Genomic DNA, 23,154 nt, shown 5'->3' with positions numbered 1-23,154 from the left:
CTCAGGACCAAAAAGGTGGTTTCCACACAGGGCAAGTCCATGAAGCCTGACTTACTGGCCCTCAATTGCAAGAACCACTGGAATTCTCCCTTCTTAAGAACAGAGGTGCAAGATGTGATGCCAGCCTCATTTTCACTGAAACTGGTGACGGTTTGGGTACTGCTGTCACTCAGAACAAGCTGCCTCAGCACTTTTCCCCTCAGAGGGAAGGAAATGAAACAATGTGCCTAAATTAAGGATGTGGGTTTTTTCAGCATCTAAACTGAGCACTTCCACCAGCCAACTTCATGCTGACCACAAAACCTACATGGAAGTGGACAATTGACCCCAGCACCAATTCTCCTCTACTGACAAGGCCGAACTGCTGCATCTCAAGATGCAAATCTCAAGATCTGCACATCTAGTTTACCCAAATAGTGACAGCCTGAGCTCTCAACAGTGTGTCAGTGCCCAGCTATCACTAGTGTCCCTCTGCAAAGCAAGGAGAATCCTGTGCTCCTGCAAAACACATACTGGATCTGGACAGAAAACATCACATTAGCTGTGATCCTTCTAAGCAGGAAAGTACAACTTGAATGCTGGCCTCCTGAATGCAGAAGGAGTTCATGTGGAGTTTCAGGTACTTTCAAGGACTCAGTTGCTGTGGCTCACCTTGGGTATTTCCAGAAGATATTCCAGAAACAATTTTATAGTCGACCTGGATTTCACCCCAGATTCTTGCAGGACAAATGACCTAAGAAACTGTATGATGCAAAAAGTAAATCCCCCGAAACAGAAAAAATAGCTACCATTACAAGTATCTGATGTAAAAAAATAGTATATACATGTTCTCAATATGTAAAATACAATTTATTGTATTTAGGCCATTCATAAGTATCAACACAATGTTTGAAACAAACATCTTACCAATAAATACTAGCTAAACATTGATATTAACCTTTTGATCAGATGTGTACAGTGTATTGACTCAGTATTGCACAGTGAGCTCTATATGACATTTCCATAGTGCAGTTTATTACAGGGATAGTTTGCCACAAACATTGCAAAGCATCAGAGTTGGCTTTTCCAAGTGAGAACAGCTGGACTATTTCATTTAGAGTCTGATGGCTCACACAAATGTCAGTGTCCTAGGTTAACTGTGAATTCATGGAACCTAATGTTTTAATGAATGAGGAGACTGTAACACAACTTTCATAGAATTGTAAAGAAATCCCATTTTCAATTAGAATGAGGATATTACCAAACTTGGGTGAACAGTTAATTCCAGTGATCAGTGAGCTTGTGAGCAAGCCCACTCCAGTGAGCTTATTTTCTATTGTTTCAATCTAAATATAAACCATGTCTTTAATCTTTTCAGAGATGTATCTCACCACTTGCATTTCAAAGGCCAGACCATGCAAGCCCCCAGCATTACTCCAGCACTTTGCTCCCTATGTGACTTTGCTCAGGTGACACACTCAATAGTTTCCAATGTATAAATGCAGATATAATTTCCCAATAGTTCTATAAATAACTGTATCTCAACATTATCTGATTAAATCTTAATTCTACAGCATCAGCTCCTCACAGGCGTAGTCCTGCCAGTCTGTATTGCATTATCATGCTCACACAGCAGGCTAGGTGCTGCCAGCAATGTGGCTGTACTGCTTTCCTGAAGCCCAGCAGCTCCTGGATCAGATGCTTTGGTGAGCACGATGTCAAATGCTGACAGAATTATGCTCACAGCAGGTTTTCAACAACTCACTGTTGTGAATTCTCAACTCTAAATATGACAAAACTATGTCCATGCTAGTAGTAGGAGATTACTGTTGGAGTAAAGACTGTACGATTGGACCTGTAAGGTTTGACAAGCATTTGCATGAACTTATACTGCTCTGACATTGCAGAAGGGCCTTAAAATGGGAATATACTGCCTCAATGCACATTTAAGCTACAGTGCCCGGCCAAAGTGGTATGAACTGCTCAAAATGCAAGTAAGAATCATGATTGTAGAATGACTATGACTGACTTGGAAAAGATTTGACCATCAATATAACAGTGTTTAGTGCTCAGTGTATAGTATCCCTTAGTGCTTAGTATGTAATATTCCTTTAAGTAAAAGAAAATTCACTCACCAAGTGATACAATTAAAAATTTCTAAGAAACTACTGGTTAAGTATTACCTCATGATTAAGTAAATCATGTTTATATCCCTCCTTTTTGCAGCTTATCAGTTTGTATATATTTAGATTCTTTATATTCAGGTAACAGAGATGAAATACTTATTTCTATCTAAAAAGACAGTAGGAAAAAACAGGGATTGAAAGGATTCCTTTTCTGTACAAAAAATACATTTTTATGACAACAGCCAATACCTTCACAGTAGGTCCTTTGCTCCTCTACTTACTACCAAGGTTCAGTCATTCATAACACCACCACAAAGTATCAGAATTGATTTTCTTTCCACTTTTCACCACCAGAATTCAATGCACTACTATGGAATGTTTCCAAAGTCTTATGCTACATCCTGATAAAATCAGAAATCAGGGTTTTTTAAACATTTTTCTTTTTCTTTTTTTTTTTTTTTACTTTAAAAAGGAGCTAAACTCATGCAAATAAATACATAATGTGCACTGAAATACTCAATTCTATGATACAGGTGACTTCAGAGAAAAGTCCCTTTTTAATTACCTAAACTAGTTCTAATAAAAGAAGATAGTTTCAAAACAGAATTAAAAATATTGCATTTTACTACTGGTTGGTGCTTGCTATATGATCAAGCAGATTACATTTTCTACCTAGCTGTGTTAGCCTGTGGGTTTGATGTCACTCTTTTGTGGTATAGCAAGTATTTGATTTTGAGGAGTGGTGTTTTTATGCAGTTTTTGTATTCCAGGATTTCAATCTTCAATCAATTCTGCACACAGGATCTCAGGTTAAGCCCAGATCTGCAGAGAGAGTTAAACAATTATTTATGACATTGACTACTCTATCAAATGTTTAATCAGAATTTGGCAAGGCAGTCAGGTTAGTTATACAGAGCATCAGCAGCAATGATGTTATTTAACCCACAAGTTCAAAACTCAACAGTTCTGTTGGCACTTTGTGGGGATATTTGAATTGGATTTTTCTGCTCATGCTTTACACTATGTTTTTCAGCCTCGTTAGTCACTCTAGAGTCAATTTTCTTGTAACAATCTTCCCACTCACCCCCTCCTTTTAAACAATCAAAGAAGGATAAGAAGCACTCAAAGTAGCTGTCCCCAACACTTACTCGGAGCGTGTGGTCCCAGGAGCCTGAACAGAACGCTGTCCCATCCGGAGAGACCCGCAAGGTGCTGACACGATTTTCATGTCCAAACAGAATGGATACCCGGGACCCTTTCAGCACATCCCAGACATTGATGGTGTAATCATTATAGCCTGCAAACAGTAGGCGACCTACAAAGAGAATGGGATTTTTCAAAGTGAGGTCTTAAGGAATCTCTGCAGCAAGGTCCTTCTGCAGGACATCCACAACCCAGCTTTCCCATGCCACTTTCTGCACACAGCAGGCCTTGACCACTGTTCCTCCAGGCTAGCTGTGCTCCTGTTAGACAGCCCTGCTCCACTGCTAAGCTAGCCATACTGAAAGCTGAACCACTTAAAATGCATTAGTTAAAGATATAGTTAAATTTAATTAAATTATATAGAATCTGTTCAGTCATTAGAGATGGGGATGACTCCAAATCACAACAGACTGAAGAGCACTTTAAAAGCCAATGCAGGGTAAGGATATTTTGCTCAGACTTTACAAAAGAAGTTGAATACAAATGGTTGAATGATTAGTAGACAATTTGGTAAGTGATTCATTGTCCCCAAGGGGATGAGCTATGGGCTTGTGACCATGACAGAGACATTTGCCTCTGTCCCAGGGGGGATGGCAGTTCACCACCCACTCATCCCCATGCAAATCTGCATTTGTGCTGGGGCAGGAGAGAGAAGACTGGAGCTCATGTTTCCAGATCTGCACTGAAATCTGTCTTCATGCTCCTCTAACATACGTTAACTATTAGGCATTTACTATCCTTTTAAATGCTATTTGTGTAAGTATGCCTCATAGTCTAGTTACATTTCTTGTTTCCTTTGAAATGTTTTTAGTCATTATTGTGAAATTCTAGCCCAGCTGTAGTTAATGACAAAATATTTCCTGCCTTCAGTAGGGCCAGGAAAATACTTTTCATTGCTACAACAAAGCAGTAGCCAGTGAGATTATTTAAAGAGTAATTCCTTTTACAGAGACAAAAAGAGTCTTTCATGTATTAAATGTTTCCTTTGGTACTTAGTATTACATTTAATAACAAATGCTTTACCAAGTTAAACTAGTAAAACCTTATAGTTCCCCTCAAATTCCAACACTAAGATAACCTCCAAAGTTCAGGACTCACCACTGAGAGAGAAGTCCACGCTGGATGCTCCAAAAATGATGCTCTCTTTGGAATAAATTGCTACTTCTCTGTCTGCACGAAGGTCATATAAACGACACTAGGATTAGAACAAAACCAACACACATGCCTCAGTAAAGGCTGGAGTCAATGACTACCACATTCCATTAAGAAAAAAAGGAGTGTGAAGGACAACAGCCTAACACATAATGGGAAGTGGTTGCTTGGCTTCTTTCCTTCTGCTATTCCTGCCTGCTGTAACTGGGACTCCTCTGGAGTCTAACAGCAACCTAAGCAAACAAAGCTGTTTTGTATAAATTGAGTGAAGCACTTGCTTTTCCAAACCTTTGGAAAAGGCTTCTGTAAGCCTCTTCTGTAAGCCTCCTTCCTGTCCTGCTACAAAGAGATGAGTGGTGGGCTTTGGACCATGGCTACCCACTGAAAGTCCCTCTTCCTTCCCCACTATGGTTTCCCTACACATTAGGCATTCTGCTGCTAAGGAGGTGCATGGGAGACAGTCTCTAAAGAAATAGTTTAGTCACATATGGAGTCTGGGAGACGGAGAATTAAATCACTAGTAGTAACCTTTGAGAACACAGAGCACATGGCACAGTGCTCAGACAGTCCCTTGGCATGGGGAAGCCTAGATGGTAGTCCTTGCTCTGAGTAAGACAGGACAGCAAACAGCCCATGGCCTTCCATGTGTCCTCTCTGTTTGAAAACCCAACATGAAAATCAAGTGAGATAAAACATTCTTATATAGACCATTGGGTGTTCATTTCTCATGGAAAATTTCCAATCACCCAACCTGCACTTCCTGTTTTTATCATTTGCCAACATACTTGGGTTTGTTTAACATGGAAATAATGTACAGGCAGACCAGACTTCATTGCCATGCATAAAGGCAGTCTGTTAGCCTGAAATCAAAATGCATTTTTGAATCTATTTGAACTGAAAACCTTCCTCAGTAAGTTAAGTTTAAGCAAACATGGGGTTGCTAATATTAAGACTTTACAAATAAAAAATGGCTGCTATTCAAGCCTGCACATAAAGGAGAGGCTGTTTCATTCGCAGGGCAGTGGGGAGCTGCCAGGTATGTGAAGTCCAGGTCTCTAGTGCTCCAGGTTGATTAATAATTCCATCAGGCTGTCCTGATAGGGAGCTGAGGTCACCGCAGGTGACAGCACTGGCATGTGAGCATGCTTTTACGGTCTCCCTCCAGACAGTCAGGATTATCTGTTCCTTGAAATCCCTAAGCATGCAAATCAGGTCAAGGATACCTGTCAGTGCATCAGAATATACACTGAAAACACCAACCTCTTTATTTAAAGAAATGGAAACTGTCAAAACCTCTGTCAAAAGTACAGAGATGGAATTTCCCATTCTCCTGCTCAAGTCAGGGGTGTCAGGAATAGTTAAGAGAGAGGGAAAAAAAAATCAAATAAATCAATAAGAGCCTGTGGTACTGGGCATAAAAAGAGAGTGCTCTTATTGGAATTTAATAATGGACAATTTCTCCATCTCACTACCTCAGCATCTCGGTACCACATCTGAATGTGCAGAGAGCCACGGTGCTCACCGCAGAGCTGGAGGTATTAATTTATAATCACAGCCTTTAAGACCCCAAAGCAGTGTACACTCTCTCCAGAAGAGCCTTAGATCACCTCTACAGCCAGTGAAGACACAAGGAATGATTCTATTGAGCTTAGCTAGTACTGCAGTAGACTTAAAACATGCAAAGAGGGCAGAGTACTTTTATAAAGTGTTCATCCTCATGCAACTCTGTGATGTTTGAATAAACAGTAGAAACAAGGTCCCAGCTGCCTCCCAGACATCTGCTCTGGACATATACTGAACTGCCTGCTCAGTCCCTGCAGAGCCTGGTCGTCCATGGGGACCCACCAGCTGCAGGGAGAGCCATCAGCCCTGTGCATGACTCAGGAGCCCGGAGGCACCAAGAGGTAAGTGGCATTTTGCATACAATGTGCTGACCACAATTACCTGTCAATACATACTGTGCCCCTCCCAGCAGCTTGCTCATAGATAAGGAGGATCATCTAGGACAACCTGGATGCAATGATTCACCGCAGTGAAGACCTGGCAGTGACTCAGGCTGAGAGGGAGGAGATGTACATGGCCAAGACCACCCCTGGACAGTGCTCCCAGGGTGCACAGTGCTGAGAGGGTCTGCCCAGCTCTGCACTAAGCCCACTGCCTCTCTGCTTGCTGGGACTCATGTTCAGGCTCCATTTATATCCTTGCACTGTGCTGCTGCTTCTGACACAATCTGCAGCATTTCATCTGGTTCCTTCCATTTGTGACCAACAGCTATAGAAAGCCAAATCTCTTCCAGTAAGACAAGTAATTCTGATAATGAAACTTCAAAACACAGGAAATCTGAAATGAGTATTTGAACAGAACCTCATGTAGAAAAGTTTGCAGAGGTGACCTACAAAGTGCTACTAGATTTCCCCTACAGCATTATATACACCATTTATCTTCATATTAATATAATAAATATTATGAATTAATAGTAATATGTATTTCATAATTTTATTATTTATTATTAATCTATTTACTATATTACATATAGTATTTCTGCAACTCTGGTGTCACAGGCAAGTGCCCTGTGGATATGACCCAGTCTTTTAGGAAAATCAGACTCAGGAAGTAGCAGAACTCTCTTAAATTAGTTTACTTTTATATATTTATATATAGGAATTGACATACCGTGGCATCATCTGAACCAGAGGCAAAAGCATCCCCACTTGGGTAGTATCTGTGCACAAGTAAAAAAAAGACCAGAACACATTATATTACATTACTTGGATGAGGTCAGACTTCAAAAATAGAACCAGCACATTGCTCAACATCACAAATGTGTCCTCTCCCAGAAACATACTGACCTGACACTGTTGATATCTGAATCGTGGGTTTCAAATGACTGGATGCACTGACCAGACCGCATATCCCAAACCATGGCTTTCTTATCACATCCCTAATAAGACAAAAAAAATTCACTATGGTTGTGCAAATGGTGACATTCATCACTCATGTGTCTGATACATGTCATCAAGCCCAGCTACATTAAAAGGCTCAGAACATCACTGCTCTGAGGGGATTTAACCAGCAAAGCAGCCCCAGAACTGGCTGTACTGGTACCCCAAGCCTGATGCAGCTGTAGTTAGGAGCAGAGTATGCTACTGAGGCTGGAGCCTCCGTGGTGCTGCAGATCAGCAAGGGCACAGCCCTGCCATGCAGCACAGTGGGGTGCAGACAGGCTGGGGAGTGTGCAGGCAGCCCCATACTAACCAGCACTCAGCCTTGCTGTGCTTGTGCTGCTGCTGTACCTGTGCCTGCAATCCCACCATCCCACAGAGCTGCATTACTGACTCATCCCCTTACCACTTAACATACCCAGTATAAAAAATTAATATGCATCATTTAAAGTTTTATAACTAATTCTCTTCATACACTGAAACAGAAAATGAAATAAGTGTATCTGGAGGGTCTCTTGCACAGTCTCCTATCAGTTAACCTCTGCTGTGGCTCTGCAACCACTGCTCAATGGCATGCTTGGGATGAGAAAAGAAGCATAACAGCACTTTAACATCTCATTTTAACATCTCATTTAACATCTCATTGTTAAGCTCTAACCTGCCTTCCAAGCAAAGCTTTGAAAAGACCATTTAACATTCAGTGCTTGTTGTGAGGCACTCAACACCCTGAATGCTTTTGGCAAGGGGCTCAGCCCATATACTCTGCAGTGTCCTCAGGGCAGAAACCAACCCTCTTACCTGTAGGGTCATGGTCTGAACTGGGATGTCTCAATTGTGGTGTCTGAACTGCTGTAACAATTGTGGGTGTCTTTTAAGAGGATTTTAATAGATATGCCCCTGCTGAGGGGCAGGCTGTATAGGTAGGCTCAGCTCTGTGGGGTTCAGCCTCTCTGAGGTGTGTGGAAGCATGGGGCAGGTCAGGACATTGCTGCTTCTGCCAAGAGAGTGTGTCCTGCCCAACAGACTGTACCACACATCATTTATTTTTAAGCAAATATGATTGCTAATTAAATTAAACAGTCTCTTCACAATCCACATCTTTTTCTGTTTTTAATTCTCTTGTTAAATGAAATCCCGGTTTTCTACTAATGATGTCATTATTTAAAAGAGGTAATGTTCCTTTGTACCAGCTTGTGGTTTCTGCACACAGGAAATGAAACACACTAGAGAACATTCTGGACTCAGCATATTTGCCTCTCAAGCCCTGCCACAGCCCAAGCCCAGCCCTTTTACTGCTTCCATGTGCACTGTTCATAGTGATCTCTCTGGGAGTCTGGGGGCAAGATCAATTCGACAAGCTGGTGATTTGTCTCCTAAGGCTTTGAAGGAGAAACCAGAAACTGTCTGTAGAGAGATGGGACCCCTGAGTGCCACCCAGCTCACTAAGGGCATTGAGCCCAGGACAGAGCCCTGAGCTCCCCCAGGAGGGCTGGGATTTTCACTTGAGTCACAGTATATAACAGCACCCAATCTACACGCTGATGTATTGGCATTGTTTATTCCAGCTCAAGGTTACTCTATTACATAGGCACAATGCACAGGGAGTCTCTCTATGCCACCATACCTTTAGGTTGCACTGTTTTGGCTTTACCTGCCTTATACACAGTATAAGACAGTTCTTCACTGAAGTAGTATTTTGCATGTGATGAATTAAGCAAGTCCCTCTAAGCACAGACATGCCCGAGCTGCTACATCTACAAAGTATGACATATTCTCTCAGCAGTACCATAGCTGCTTGTGATTCTTTGCCCTATAATAAGCTGAGCTGTTCCTAGGGAGAATGAATCTATCCTTTCTGGGAAGCAAGCTTGGTGACAGGAAAGCCCGGGAGGAGTAATGCATTTGGATGGAATTAGCTTTCAGTCACGCTTCGGAGCAGCTGTGCTAGCAGCAGGCAAACCGGGCCAGTCTGCTGGGATCTGCTCTTGATGGGCCAGCCAAATGTGACAGAAGAGCCAGAACAGAAAAGGCCCAGGTCTATTGTGCAGGAATAGGACCATGACACTGAGCACAGGTGGAATCCCCTAATCCATGGTTGGCACCCTTTGGCACAAGGGCCGTTTCCATCAGCAAGCACAGGACCAGTCCCTGGTGGAATTCAGAAACCAGATACCTTCAGCAAAATGACTGGTAATAGCCTGCCTTCAGTAAGAGAGGACATCTCAGCTCCTGCCAGCTCTCACCTGCACACTCTGATGTGGGAAAGACCAGAACCACCTTGAAAAGGAGCTTACCCCATCCCATCTATGCCCTGCCCGCCTCACTGCCAGGCTGCATGCCAATGGCTCAGCTGCCTGGATCAGTGATCCCTCAGCAGGAGGACAAGATGTGGGAGATGCCTCAGGTACTTTCCTGGAGTACTGCTGCAGCCCAGCAAGGACTGTGTGTTCCTCTGGGCCAGGACAGGGAGCGGGCAGTGTTCCACTGACAAAGGGGCTTTAAATACCTCTGGTACCGCTGGAAGGCACAGGGGACTCAACAACAGCTGAAGATGTGGCCACACCTCCTCTCCTTGCTCCAACTTGTACAAGGGTTTACCAGCATCCAAGCTACCTCTTGGCTTCTGGGGAGCAGTTGAGGGACAGAGTGGCACGCATGTTATTTGTGGCCCCATTTTGATGCCCTGAGCAGCCGCCTGGCACACCCTGTCTGGCTCCAGAGAGCTGGTCACCAGAGAGCAGCCAAATGTGGGAAGTCATCTGCTGTGCCAGGCTCCTATCCACAGGGGCTCACACCTCTACTGTGGTTCAAGCCCGCTGCTCTGACTCTGAGCCTTTCCCTGCCCCACAGAGGCGTTGTTTTGATGTCAGGCTGGATTGCTTTGGTGTAGGGTGGAATTTGCTAAGTAAGCAGAACTGCAGTCAGACTGGCTGGGTGGGTTTGACCCCACACTCAGGGGTTTAATTTGCTCCAGCTTGGAAAATGTGCTTGCAATGAGTGGATTGCACTAGAGCTTCCAACACACACTCCAGCACTCTCAATAAGATCACGAGCCTCCTCCTTTGCTGCCTTTTACACATTCCTTAATTTTATATTATGATAGGAAGCTCCTGCTTACCCCAGAGACAAAAGTATTTCCTGTTTCGGAAGGGGCCAGATCCAGGCACAGGACATCAGCTCCATGACCATGGAAACTCTGTAGAAGCTGCCCGCTCTCCACATCCCACAGAGCACAAGTTCCATCTCCACTTGCTGTCAGGATCTATAGGATGTGGCAAGAAGAGTCACAAGGCAAAAATCAGATGATCTGCAAGTTCACAAACAAGTGACATCCTATAAACACACCAAGAAAAACTTTAATTGAATGAAACGTGCAATAAATCAAAACCATAAACTCAATGTGAACCTAAGCACAGTTTATGGTTTTTATTTTTAAGGAAAGAAGCTAGAGTGGAAAGGACAGCTGTTATCTTCATAGCTTCAATAATGGTCAGTTTTATGCAGTGGGTTTGGAGAACTGATAGCAATAAGGATCTGCTGCCATTTCCATATCCTCCAAAAAGGAGGTAGAACCAGACTGGTATTCCTGTCTGCCCCTGTATTTAACCCTATCCATATTTAAGCTGCTGTAATTCAACCTGGGTAGAGAGCAGAACTGTTGGAGTCAAGTATACCTGTTTAGCTCCCTAAGTTTTTCTTTATGCTTGAAATAGCCAGGTTAACCTCAATTAATTGGGCTTAAAGCATGGATTTTCTGAAAGGGAAGTAAGCCTGTCTAGACAGTTGTTTGTAAGTCCATCGCCTCTCACTTGTCCAAAACCATTTGTGTGTGAAATGGCTTGAACATACACTGCCCAAACCCAGCTCCCAGCTTCCCTCATGTGCTACAGCACTTGTGATCAGTGCTTGTTTTTGTGCCTAAATCGTGATGATGGTCAATTGTTCAAAATTCCACCTTGGCACCCAAAGCTGTTATACAATCACAGGTTCTGCAGGGTGAAAGAGTCCCTGTGCACTGGCGTGGAAGAGGCCAGTGTGAACACAGGAGAGCTCTCAGCCTTGTACACAGGTTTTTCTCACAGTCGGTGAGAAAACTCAATGGATTGCAGTGGGTACTTAGGAATTAGCAAGAAAATACTTGTCAAGAAGAAAATGATCAGGCAATGATGACACCATTCACAGAGCTGCACAAAGGTTAAATACTGAACGTGTCTGACAGGTGCTCCAAAAACTCCTGTAAACAGCGGTCTGCAAAGCTGCAAACTGTTCCGAATCCTGCAGTAGAGAGACACTAATACACTAAGATGATCATAGCAGAAGAAAGTAATGATTTGTCATTCCGACCAGCTTTTGAGCCTAGATCAGTGAACTTCCCTGTTCTGAGGAATCTTCATACTTGGCTGAAGAATGAAGACTTCCAGCCCTGAGGATCTGCTCTTGTAAGAATGGTATGAGGGGAACAGGAAGAGCTAAGGGGGTAAGGGAAGGGTCTGCTGGCAACGCAGCTAATGCTTCAAGAGAAAGATTATGGACTTAACGTCAGGGCATTGCTGTTGAAAACTGAGGCAAAAGAACCCAAAACATCAAAGCCCAGAAGTAAATTATCAATCTTTGCTATCAGACTCCCGCACTCGCTTCACGAGGGGCTCCAGCAGCACCGGATGCGGATCCTTGCCTGGAGCCTGGTGGCAAGAGGCAGCACTTGCACAGGGGCAGGGGCCAGCAGGAACACAGCCCGTACTCGGGCTGGGAGCAGCGGTGAGAGCAGAGGGGCCACCCTCACCTCAGCCGCCTCTGCCATTGCCACGGGCTTCATCCTGCTCCTCAGCCCAGCCCCACTGGCAGCATGTCCGTCTGCCCTATGCAAAACACTTGAGATCCCAATTAACTGCTGCTATTAATACACATGGAGCACTGTCATGTGGGGAGCATTATCACACCGCAGAGCTGCACATACCTAATTTAGGAAGTGAGGCTCTCTGTGTACTGAGGGAGGGGAGGCTCTCTCTGGCAAGGCTGATCTGGGGCACTGAGAACAAGGTACAGGTCACCCAGCCCTGCAGCTCAGTGCTTGTCTTGGCCCAGGTGGGAACATGATGAGGAGCAAGGATGGGACCCCGTTTTTGAGCACTCACATAGCCTGAGAGTGGCTTTAGTCAATAATGAACCATCCCACATCTCTCATTGCACTGCACTGCCCATGGGCACACCAGCTCCTAAAACTCTTGTCTTTCCTTCCTCTGGGGGAAAACCAAGCCATAGTTTAAGAGAGCAGCCACAGCAGAGCAGCAGCATTCGCAGCACCTGGCAGTGGGTGCTGGACCTCTGCCACGTGCTAGGGCTGCTCCAGGACAGGTACCACATCCCCCAGTAACACAAGCAGGCTGCTTTGCACACAGGTGGGAAAGTTCCTGCACAGTGTGCTCATTGCACTGTGCACCCTTATTGTTACTGACTAATCTTAATCCTGGGGTCATTAAGTAGAATGAAAAAGATAAGAAATATGGGATTCTCTAGTATCCCCTGCATAACAGTGTTCTAACAGGAGCTTGGCCAACCCACTTGTTTGTATTTGTTTCAATAGCAACATGGAGTGCTATAAATGATCACTTATAAGCCTATCAATCACAAGAAGATTTCTTTTAAAAGTCTTTAATCTGAATCCTGAATATAAAGCATCTAAGTCCTCTGTGGTATTATTTAACAGTACATTACCTTCAATATCAATGCAGATTTCTATATTTAATATGGAGAAAACTTTTCTTTCTGTTTCTTCTATGAAAAATAATTCTTTCTCCTTTCATAGAATTTAATCACAATGCATATAAGTATGGACAAGGAAAGAGAATACTGGTTTTCTATCTCATCAAAAACGTTCCGCTTAATTTAGACTGCTCTAATCACACCAGGCTCCTGCACAGTAAGGTCAGGGCTTAAACAAGCTTGAGTGCTGGGTACCTCCACCACTTGTTTCCATGGCAATGCACTTAAATTAGCACCTTGGAGTCATTGCAGGCACCATAGAATGGCAAACAACAACATACTCTTGGGCATCTCATGTCCTGAAATAGAAGCAATGAAAGCTGATATTTCCTTCTGCAAAGCTCCAAGTATCTGGAAGAAGGGAACAAGGTATTCCCTTTCCAACAGCTCTGCTGACCCAGAGAGCAATGAAAATGCTCTCTTCTGCCACTTATTTTGCTGCAGAGCTGCACTGAGCAGAGCTTCAATGAAATTCAAAAACCAGAGAGGACAGGGAATTATCTTGGCTCCTTTCATCATCTTTCATGCTCCTTGAGAAAGAGATCTTTGATATTCACTACAGAGGAAGGCTGGCCTGGTCTCAGAAGATCTGCATTTAGTTTCTAGCTTTGCCATTGTCTCCCACTGTGGGCCTCTCTGCTCCACCGCCCCTGCTGACACATGAGGATAGCATCACTCCTTTTCCCCAAGGGAACACATCACGGCATGTAGGGAGCACAGGGCTGGCCCTGCAGGGCCATCCTCAACCTCGAACATCTCACTCAACAAAAATACTAAGAATTAAAGCAAAAGTGGGCTGGATGCCCAGGACAAAGCAGTCAAACAACACAGTCTCCATCGCTGGCACAGCACATACCCAACCTAGTCCTGGTGAAACTGGGGGTTTAACTACTTGCGTTAGTTTTTGCTCTTAAAAGCAGAAGCCAGCACAGACCCAGTGAGCAGAGAGCACACAAGTAGCAGGGGGCTCCCTCTGTGGAAAGCGCAGGGATCACAGCCTGGCTGTGGGCTGTAACAAGCATCTTCTTACAGCAGCTTTTGCAACATCTTCATTGGCCTCAGCAAGGGTGTTCCAGCAGCCCCTGCATGGAGCAGGACATGGCCCTGGGTGCCCTGAGTGCAAGGAAGGTGACTTGCATCACATATGAGTGCAGCTTGTGTTAAGTGTTGCAGGACAGCAAGCAGTGGGTAGGGAATGCATTTACCTGCATGTCTGAGTTAGTGAAGCTGCAGGCAGACAAGTAGTTTGTGTGCATTGCAACCGATTTCTTCTTTGCAGCCATATTCTCATTTTTGTCAAATGTCAGAGGGTACACAGAACACTTGTTGTCCAGGCCACTAAAGAGAGCAATAATAGCAATAACAGAGAGAGGGTAGAACTGGTTAAAACTGCAACGACAAAAGGCAAGTGGTGATAAGAAGGAAACCACCTGTCAGCGCTGCGCTGCCAAACCCTTACAAGTACCGACTTCCCTGTATTGTGCTGCCTGGGATCTCCCTTCGCAGGGAAGCCCCAGCTGCCTCACCAGCCTGGCTGCTTTACAGAACTCCAACAGCTGCACACGGTATTTCTGACCCTCGTGGAGTTTATAAATGGCACTGAATGAAATCTCACCAAAGTATAACCTGGGAGGTGACAGAGCAGTCACCTCAGGGGTAGTTTCACATAGAGCCAAACTGCTGGCTTTCTCTGACATCTGTCACTGAGCATCAGTAGTAAAGCGCCATTATTTAACTACCTTGGCAAATTTAACCTAACTCCTATGGAAGAGATGGTATAGCAAGTAGTGGGGGTGAAGACAGAGGTTTAGGAGAAGCACTAATCTCTATAGCTGACATGTCCTTCCTGGACAGTTGCACCAGTTAAAATGTGTCTTCCAGGCCAAATGCAGGAGTCTTTTCTAAAGGCCCTGTCTTGTGTCTGACCCCCTTCTTGAGCCGTGGTAGATCAGCCCTGCCGTGGTCCCTGGGATCTCAGCACACCATCAGTGCTGGTTCTATGCCTTGTATTACATGCACAACACTTGACTGACAGGACAACAGAAACAGAGAATGAGGTAGTGCAATTCATGCATGCCCTCACTGTCTCTCTTGCAAGTATGAAGATAGAGCTTTCTTGCCATTCCTCAAGATTCAATCAAAGCCATCCTGTTTCCGGACTCTGTGTCCACACACATTTGTGGAGTCAGCCTGTCTGTCTCAGCCTGCTGCTTTCTGGATTTGCAAGCTGCACAGTGAAGTCTCCTTTTGTTCCTTTCTCTTGCCCCAAGCTTGCTTTGTCTGTCTGATCCACCCAGTCTCTTATGAAAAGATGCTTTGCCAATATTTCATCTTTATTTCCTCTCCTGCATAAACTCAGTATTTTCGAACCTGAGTCCTCAGAAAACTTAAAGCAGATTATAAAGGATGGAGTTACTTCTCCCCACCCCTTCTTGGCAAGATCTATTCACATGCTGGTTATCATTCATGACTAATGTCTATGCCGTAGAAGAAAAAGCGCAAAGTAACACCAGGGTTAAAACCTCTCTCCTTTAGAAGATATATCCAACACATAACCAAACTGGAACAGGGAAGTTGCATGCATGCAGAATTCTTAACCCATGATACAAATGCTGAAAGAGAATTATTTTCCATGCTTACACAACAAATGTTATTGCACTGAAGTCAGTGGAGATAATATGTACGAGCCATTATGGGAACAGAATCAGAGGCACTGAACATAGCCCTTCAACCCACAATCAAGGCATGAAAACTTCTAACTGTCAGCATCTAAAGGCACGAGGAAACCACTACCAATCAAGCTAACTCCTTTGTGTAAGCAGCTGTGGGAACAGGGAACTTACCCACAAGCAATGGCACATCCAGAGGGGGCATACGCACACGCCATCACCCAGGTGCACGGCATCGTCACTGCATGTTCCTGAAACACAGCATCTCTTTAAACTGGGATGTCACTGTTTCTCTAGTCAGTGCAAGGAAAACATTGTAGAGCATAGAATCATAGAATAGTTAGGGTTGGAAAGGACCTTAAGATCATCTAGTTCCAACCCCCCTGCCATGGGCAGGAACACCTCACACTAAACCATATCACCCAAGGCTTCGTCCAACCTGGCCTTGAACACTGCCAGGGATGGAGCATTCACAACCTCCCTGGGCAACCCATTCCAGTACCTCACCACCCTAACAGGAAAGAATTTCTCCCTTATATCCAGTCTAAACCTCTGCTGTTTAAGTTTCAACCCATTACCCCTTGTCCTATCACTACAGTCCCTAAAGAATAGTCCCTCACCAGCATCCCTATGGGCCCCCTTCAGATACTGGAAAGCTGCTATGAGGTCTCCACGCAGCCTTCTCTTCTCCAGGCTGAACAGACCCAACTTTCTCAGCCTGTCTTCATATGGGAGGTGCTCCAGCCCCCTGATCCTGAGGGTCAGTGAAAGGTGTTTCCCCCAGCCACAACTCATATGTAAGGCTGGGACTGTCCTTATGCAGAACCCAGCAGGATGGGCAGTCCTGACATTTGCCACCTTATTCACACACCCCAACCTGATCAAAGAGCATGTTTTATTTAGGTTACTCAGTGCTGTAAAAGGTCCCAATGCTGCACTGTAAAAGTGAGTTACAAACAAGCTGTTTTTCTCAGCTGTATGGAGCAGGACCCATGAGGCAGCCTTGGCAGGGGCTGGAGGAACAGTGGCACCATTGCACAGTGAACACCACAGCTAAAGGATCCCTGGTTCCATATGGCACCTGGTATGGGGTTACCCAGGGAGGGCCTCTGCTTTGCTGGATGGGCTATGCCCCCAGCTGGGATCCCTTTCTGTCAGCAAAGAGGCTGGATCAGAGCCTCCCACTGACACCACAGCAAATTCCCATCCCCTGACAGGGACTTTGCTCAGAGACAGGTCAAGGGAGGTGGACCCCCTGGTTTGACATGCTGGGGGAGGCTTGCATGTTATCCTATCAACTTGCAGCCCCCTGTGACACCTGCAAGCCCTCAGCCCTCCATCTTATCCCACTGTTATCTGCCCTGTGCAGAGTGGTGTCTGTGCTTCTGTGCCCTGGTGCCCTGTGCTTCTGCTGAAGCTTCACTTACCTTGTTGGTAGTGAAGGAATCCCATACAATCACCTTCCCATCCTAAATGAAAGCACACAGAGAGAGAAACTGAGGCTTTCCAGAGACACAGTTGTCAGCCTGCTTCCTGGATATGAGAAAGCTCTGCTGCTCAATTCCATCCCCCAGTCTGTTATGTCATTAAATTTTATCCCCATTTTAACAACGGCACAATGGTCACAGTGAAGCACCAAGGAGACACTCCTCAGTAGTGCCAGTTACGCGTTTGACCAGAAGAAAGCTGTATTTCCTTCTCACTGAGATGACTAATGTTGGCTTAAAAGATGGGGTTTTTTTTAATTTCCCTTCCCCTTATCCCCTTCCCTTTTAGTGGGTTTATGAGAAATCCTCTCACTTGCAGGATCGGCAGGACCAGTACAGAGCGTTACAAATACAAGAGGTGGCCTGTGTTGCAAATCACTTGTTGAACTGGCAGCACTCATGGGGACTATTTATGGACATTACACAATTTATTCATCTTCCTTTTCCTGTATTTCCCTAGTTTTCCCTTCTCTCTACACTTACTTAACCTTCAATTAACGATTGATACAATCTGCTAAATTGCCATTGTGAGAACCCGCCACAGAGAGCAACACAAGCGTTTTGTGTATACTAGCTACACTCATGGCAGCTATACACATAATGCCTTATGCACGTAATATTGTTATCCTCCCTGCATCGCAAAAGCAAAATGTTTATTGCTGAGCAATAATTATTGGTGTACCTGGACTCGCTATGGTTCTTAACTAGAGTAAAAAACACTAAACTGCATTACAGCTTGTCTTGTTCAGCTTTCTGAGCTGCACACTGACATTTTAACCACTTCAGAAAATGTGACATCAATTATTTAAAATTACTCTGTGTTGAGATCACCATGAATGGTAAAAACTTGCAGTAACTGAAGGTGGCTTGCAATGCAGATTGCCTATTTTTATCCCTCAAGTGAGACCCCTGACAGATTTCATATAGGTCAATGAACAGCTGTGAGATGTAACAAGCTCACTCACTGCCATACTGGGCTCAGGATGAACCAGGGGATCTAGAAAGTAATTATCTCATTACCTCCTCCGGCTCATGAGACTGGTCTGGAGCAGGTGTTAAGACCATTTCTCAACATGCCCAAGTAAAAGCAGTAAGTTTGGGAGGATGTTTGATGCTCTCAAGGCTGCAGCAATCATACAGACTGCAGATGAAATCTCTGTGCACAGAAGTCTTTTTCACCCTTTCCTTTTCCTGGTTATTTTCTCTGAACACATAAACTGATATAGTTACTAAATATTTCATCTGTAAAGAGCAAGGAAATAAAAGTGGCCTCAGATGAGCTCTATTTTATATTGTAGTATGGAATATGGGGAAATCTTATATATGACTGGACAAAAAATATTTAGGGTATTAGCTACAACAGGTGTAGTGATGATCTTGGATTTATACTCTCTAAACAAATACATTGCCAATGAACTGCTTCAATGGCACCTTGAAAACATTTACACTGTACACAGGTATCATCTGCAAAAGGTGGCACATAGCACAGCCAGAAGATTGGCATAGTGCCCAACACTAGCTTTGGAAACAGCTGCCCAACAGCGTACCTGGGAAGAGCTCACAATTCTTCTCTTATCTTTGCACCAGTCCATACAGAGAACTTTATTTCCATGGCCCTTCAGGGTCCTCCTGGTCTTCATCACAAACTGGCCCAGTGCCTCCACACGCTCTGCCACCTGATGAACTGCAAACAGCTGATGGTTAGTGAGCCCTGCATCAAAGCTCTTCCCTGGTAAATCTCTATGTTATGAATAATGTACTTGGAGGAAGTAATCCCTGAAGTTTGAGTCTATAGTGCAAGCCAATGAACTCTGCTTCAGAGCTGGCAGGTAGTAAAACCACGGTGAGCAGTGTATGAACATATTTACCAGACAAAGATAAGGGTGAATTCACTCAGAGCTGAAATTCGAGGACTGTAGCAGCTGAAGCTCTTGCAGACCATCACACCCAAGTAAAACTGGAAAACAGATTACCCTCTTGCCCCCTCTTACTTGAGAAATCCTTAAACTGGCTGAAGCTTGAAAGTGCACAGCCAACCTCCAGCCTAACACATGCCTCAAGGTGCTCAGAAGTGAAGCCTACTAATGGATCATGGACAAAAAAGAAATCGTACAAAAGAAGAGGATAACATCAATCCTTCAAAGTTTCTGTGATAAAACACTTCTTCTAGATGTGAGACTCCCAGCTGCCATTGCCTTTCAGTACCGCAGGGCTGGTGTAGTGTGATACAGGTACTAGCCACTGCTGCTGGAGACTTCTTTGCTGTGGCATCACTTCTGGTGGCCAGGAAAGCACTGAGGGCCAGGACAGCTCTGAATGAGTGAGGAAGCTTGGCATTTATTATAAAAGTGCGCTATCCACGTTCTCAACAGTGTCTATGGACATTAAGGACTTCGTGGATTGGTCAGCTCTTTCTTTTATGGGAAAGAGGAACAGCAGGCAGGCAAGAAACTTTACTGAGTAGCACTGTCTGGTGGGGGTGAAGTCTCATAGCAGAGCTGAGGTCCTGAGGCACCAGAATTAAAAATTACTCTGTCTAGAGCAGAGCTAATAGGCTCCAGTGCTTATTACCTGTGTTGTTTGTCCACACACAAACCTAAGAAGATCCAGCTGCTGTTAGCTGAGAGGGCGATGTCTGACTCAATAACTGAAATGAATGCAGAAGCTCACATGCTTTAATGGGATGGTGAAGGAAATACAAAGTTTTTCAGTGCCATGCTGAGGCTGAGCTCCACACCCCACATGGCAGGTGATCACTCTGAAGCTGCACTGCTGCTTCATGCTTCATCACTTTTCTAGCACTGCAAGAAAGCAAGGAAGGGCCGGCACATCAAGAGCAGGCATCCTTTGAGCTCCCTTCATGGCCCGGGGTCAGGAGAACAACTTCTGCCTAAGGCAGAGACTGATTTCCAGTAGATCAGCTTTTCATGAGTTGCCCTTCAAAACCACCAGCCTCACAGGCTGTGCCGGAATAATGTATTTACCTGCGCAACCAGTCTCAGCCAGACAGGGGACAAATACTGTTCACCATCCCTGACAGTTGGTCCCCACTATCTCAACATGAGGTCAGAAGAAAGTTTCTGAGAAAGCAGCATACCAATCCACTGAGGAAAGATACATTCCCCTTACTTTCACCCATGGAAACCTGCCAAATGATCCAATCAAAAGACATGAAAACACAGGACAGGAGGTTATCCTCACAGCTGGAAAGATGCCTGTGTCCAGAACATATCTGAGAAAACAAACGTTTCACAGACAATGGACAAAGTGTTCCCATTATGTCAACGCAGCTGAGGCTGGAATGGTCTGGTTTAGCCTTTCTGATTCTCTGAGGACGCTTATCTCCAACCACAGTCATAATAATCCTGCACCCGCCTAGCACAGGTTTTAGAGGCAGATAATTATTTTGAAGCATTCTCCAATATTGTTTCAAGATAGCTGAAAATTATGCACTCAGGCAAGCAGACCAGCTAAAGCCAATAAGGAGCTTGAGGGGATCTACAAAGGTCCAGGTAAAACAGGCTGTTTGTTCTAAAACGTATCATTTGGCCTGAACAGGAGTTGGGAACTTGATGCAGATACCATTGGGTCTTCGACCTTTTCTGTGCTGGAAGTCCATTTAGTCCTAATGGTCTCTTCTGGGCTTAAAAATTGGCAGTTTGTGTGAGCAGAACAAACTTTTCTTTACACCTCAACTTTAAGTGGCAGAATTAAATCCTTAAAATTGTGAGACTGCAAATCAAATGCATGTTTGGTATTTCCTCTTTCTATCCACATTTTTGAGAGCTGCTGTTCAAAACCAGTTGCACAAATAAGGGCAAACCTAGTTCAGCCAGCTGTTTGTTTTGGGAACCATAGAGGGAAAATCATGATCAGAGCAAAGAAATATCCAAGATACAATTTTAGATTAGAAAAAAACACCCAAACCAAAACAAATCAACAAAACCAAAGCAGAAGAGATGCTTTGTTCTGAAACTTCCAGTCTCTACAGAATTAGTTCTTGAAGTGCAAAAAAAGCTCTGATACAGAATCAATAATATGAAATATCATTAAGGAGCCTTGTTCTACAGCACCATTTCTGTCTTTGAAATCATGTCATAGCTATGCAAATTCAGCCTTCCAATGGATTATACATATGACAAAGACATAAATGTCCTATGACTATCAATGACATGTAAAGTTACACTGTCCTGAAATCACAGGGGAAACTCCTTGTGAGCAAAAATGGATTTAAGCATATGCTTAAGAGGTCTGTTAAAGAGGCCTCACTATTTCTGATACAGAAATGATACTGTAGGAATATGATGATTTACAATGTTTTTGTAATGAGGACATCTCCATTTGTTTAACGATTCCTATTAATAGGATACTCACATAATGTGTGATTGTCTAATTTAGACAAGAAAATGCTCTATTTACTCTAGAAAAAAAATCCCTTAAATCTTCCCCACCTGAAATTTAAGAATGTTTGCCAGTCCCTCAGTCTTACAGAACACTGAAAGTTTAAAGGCTGGATCAGGCTCATTTTCCTTTCCAATATTAAAGGCATCCAAACAGATGAAAGAAAAGTTTTAATGACCCATTAATATTTCTATTAGAGTGAGCGATATGATTTCAGAGGAATAAAACCCCTAAACTGCAAAATATGATATCATTGTAATTATAAAAATTAAATAATACAAATAAAAGTATTTTTATATCTCATGACAGATGAATTAATACGTATTTTAGAAGCTCCATAAAAATAAGGTTAGCTTATTTTTCCTGAGCAGGGGCGGGGGGCACGGGAAGAGGGCAGGATTGATATCTGCCCATGTAATTTCTGTTAGGTTAACCGCGCGCCTTGAAACTGCAGCTGATAACGGTGAGTTACGCATTGACAGCTTCAGCACTGACTCACCCCGCACCTCTGAATCAGCACTGGATCCCTGCAAGTTGTTTCCTTGGGGAAGGTTGGGGGGAGAAGGAGCTGGTTTTGGAAACAAGGTTCCTTTTTAAGCCCTTTCACCTTGGGTGAAATCCTGGCCTCATTAAAGAGAATTCCCACCAAATTCCCCAAGGCTGGGTTTAATCTTTGTTTCTGCAACTAAAATGAACACTAAACCGATGCAAACACGTCTCAGAAATCACCGAGGGGGATGTTCGACAGTCCATTCCCTCCTGCCTCCCACACCAAAGGCGGTGCAGGAAGCGGCCGGGGCGCTGCGGGGTGACTGTCTCCGCACCCGGCGGGCACTGCGTGGCACTGAGCACTCAGAGAGGCTGCGCCGCCTCTGCTCCCCATCCACTTCCTATTTATCCCATCACGGAGCCGTGCATTGTTTGAGCAGCGTGGCCGAGGGCACATGTCGTGCTCTCAGCTGAGCTTCAGCAAACATGGAAAACCGACTGTCATGACAGCAGAGCTGGGGCAGCTCTCTCCGCACCCCGCTCCCTCTGCCTTTCCCGGGCAGCGGCCCCGGCTTCCAGCTGCGCTCATTTCTGGCCACAGTAGCGTGTTTTCCTGGCCACCCCGGCGGGGCCAGGCCGTGGTGCCGGCATGCAGCGGTCCCTGCCCGGCAGCGCCCAGCGGTGCCCGCGGCCCTCGCACCCCGGCCCACTCACGCTCCACGTCATGCAGCTTGGCCCGCTCTTCCTCCAGCTTGCCCTTCAGGGTCTCAGCCTCATTTTTCAGCGATGCCAAGGTCTCGTTCTCGCGCAGCCCCTCGGTTGCCATCTTTGCGAAGGAAGCAGGGAGAGAGACGAGATGAGATCGGGAGGGAGGAGTTTGCTTGCCTGGCTCTCAGGGATGCTGCTGAGGCTCCTGCTGCCTCAGCAACGGCGCCGGAGCCGG

At 44.7% G+C, this 23,154-nt stretch overlaps 1 protein-coding gene and 1 long non-coding RNA gene across 5 annotated transcripts in view; one reads left to right on the top strand and one right to left on the bottom strand.

Moving 5' to 3' along the window:
• The window catches only part of LOC115945993 (uncharacterized), a 3,608-nt gene extending 2,672 nt beyond the window's left edge, over positions 1-936 (top strand). For all 3 annotated transcript variants that reach the window (XR_004549980.1, XR_004549981.1, XR_004080158.2), the window contains one exon: positions 6-936. This is a non-coding gene — a long non-coding RNA (uncharacterized lncRNA). The remainder of the gene's footprint in view (positions 1-5) is intronic.
• The window catches only part of GNB5 (G protein subunit beta 5), a 23,648-nt gene extending 494 nt beyond the window's left edge, over positions 1-23,154 (bottom strand). The window contains exons 1-12 of one of the 2 annotated variants that reach the window (XR_004080156.2): positions 22,926-23,154; positions 18,869-19,005; positions 17,262-17,303; positions 16,009-16,085; positions 14,371-14,503; positions 10,521-10,664; positions 7,310-7,401; positions 7,134-7,182; positions 4,407-4,503; positions 3,254-3,420; positions 2,778-2,927; positions 652-741 (exon numbers count right to left, since the gene is read on the bottom strand). Coding sequence is in view for 1 of the 2 variants with exons in the window: in XM_013128242.3 (XP_012983696.1) it covers positions 2,916-2,927; positions 3,254-3,420; positions 4,407-4,503; positions 7,134-7,182; positions 7,310-7,401; positions 10,521-10,664; positions 14,371-14,503; positions 16,009-16,085; positions 17,262-17,303; positions 18,869-19,005; positions 22,926-23,037 (1,062 nt within the window). In the remaining variant the exon portion in view is untranslated. Of the gene's footprint in view, positions 1-651; positions 742-827; positions 2,928-3,253; positions 3,421-4,406; positions 4,504-7,133; positions 7,183-7,309; positions 7,402-10,520; positions 10,665-14,370; positions 14,504-16,008; positions 16,086-17,261; positions 17,304-18,868; positions 19,006-22,925 lie in introns of those variants that run through there. The other variant, XM_013128242.3, reaches the window with a different exon arrangement.

This window comes from Melopsittacus undulatus, chromosome 9 (genome assembly GCF_012275295.1).
Source record: "Melopsittacus undulatus isolate bMelUnd1 chromosome 9, bMelUnd1.mat.Z, whole genome shotgun sequence".
NCBI classification, from domain to species: Eukaryota; Metazoa; Chordata; class Aves; order Psittaciformes; family Psittaculidae; genus Melopsittacus; species Melopsittacus undulatus.
This window is presented reverse-complemented; position numbering and strand designations above follow the sequence as displayed.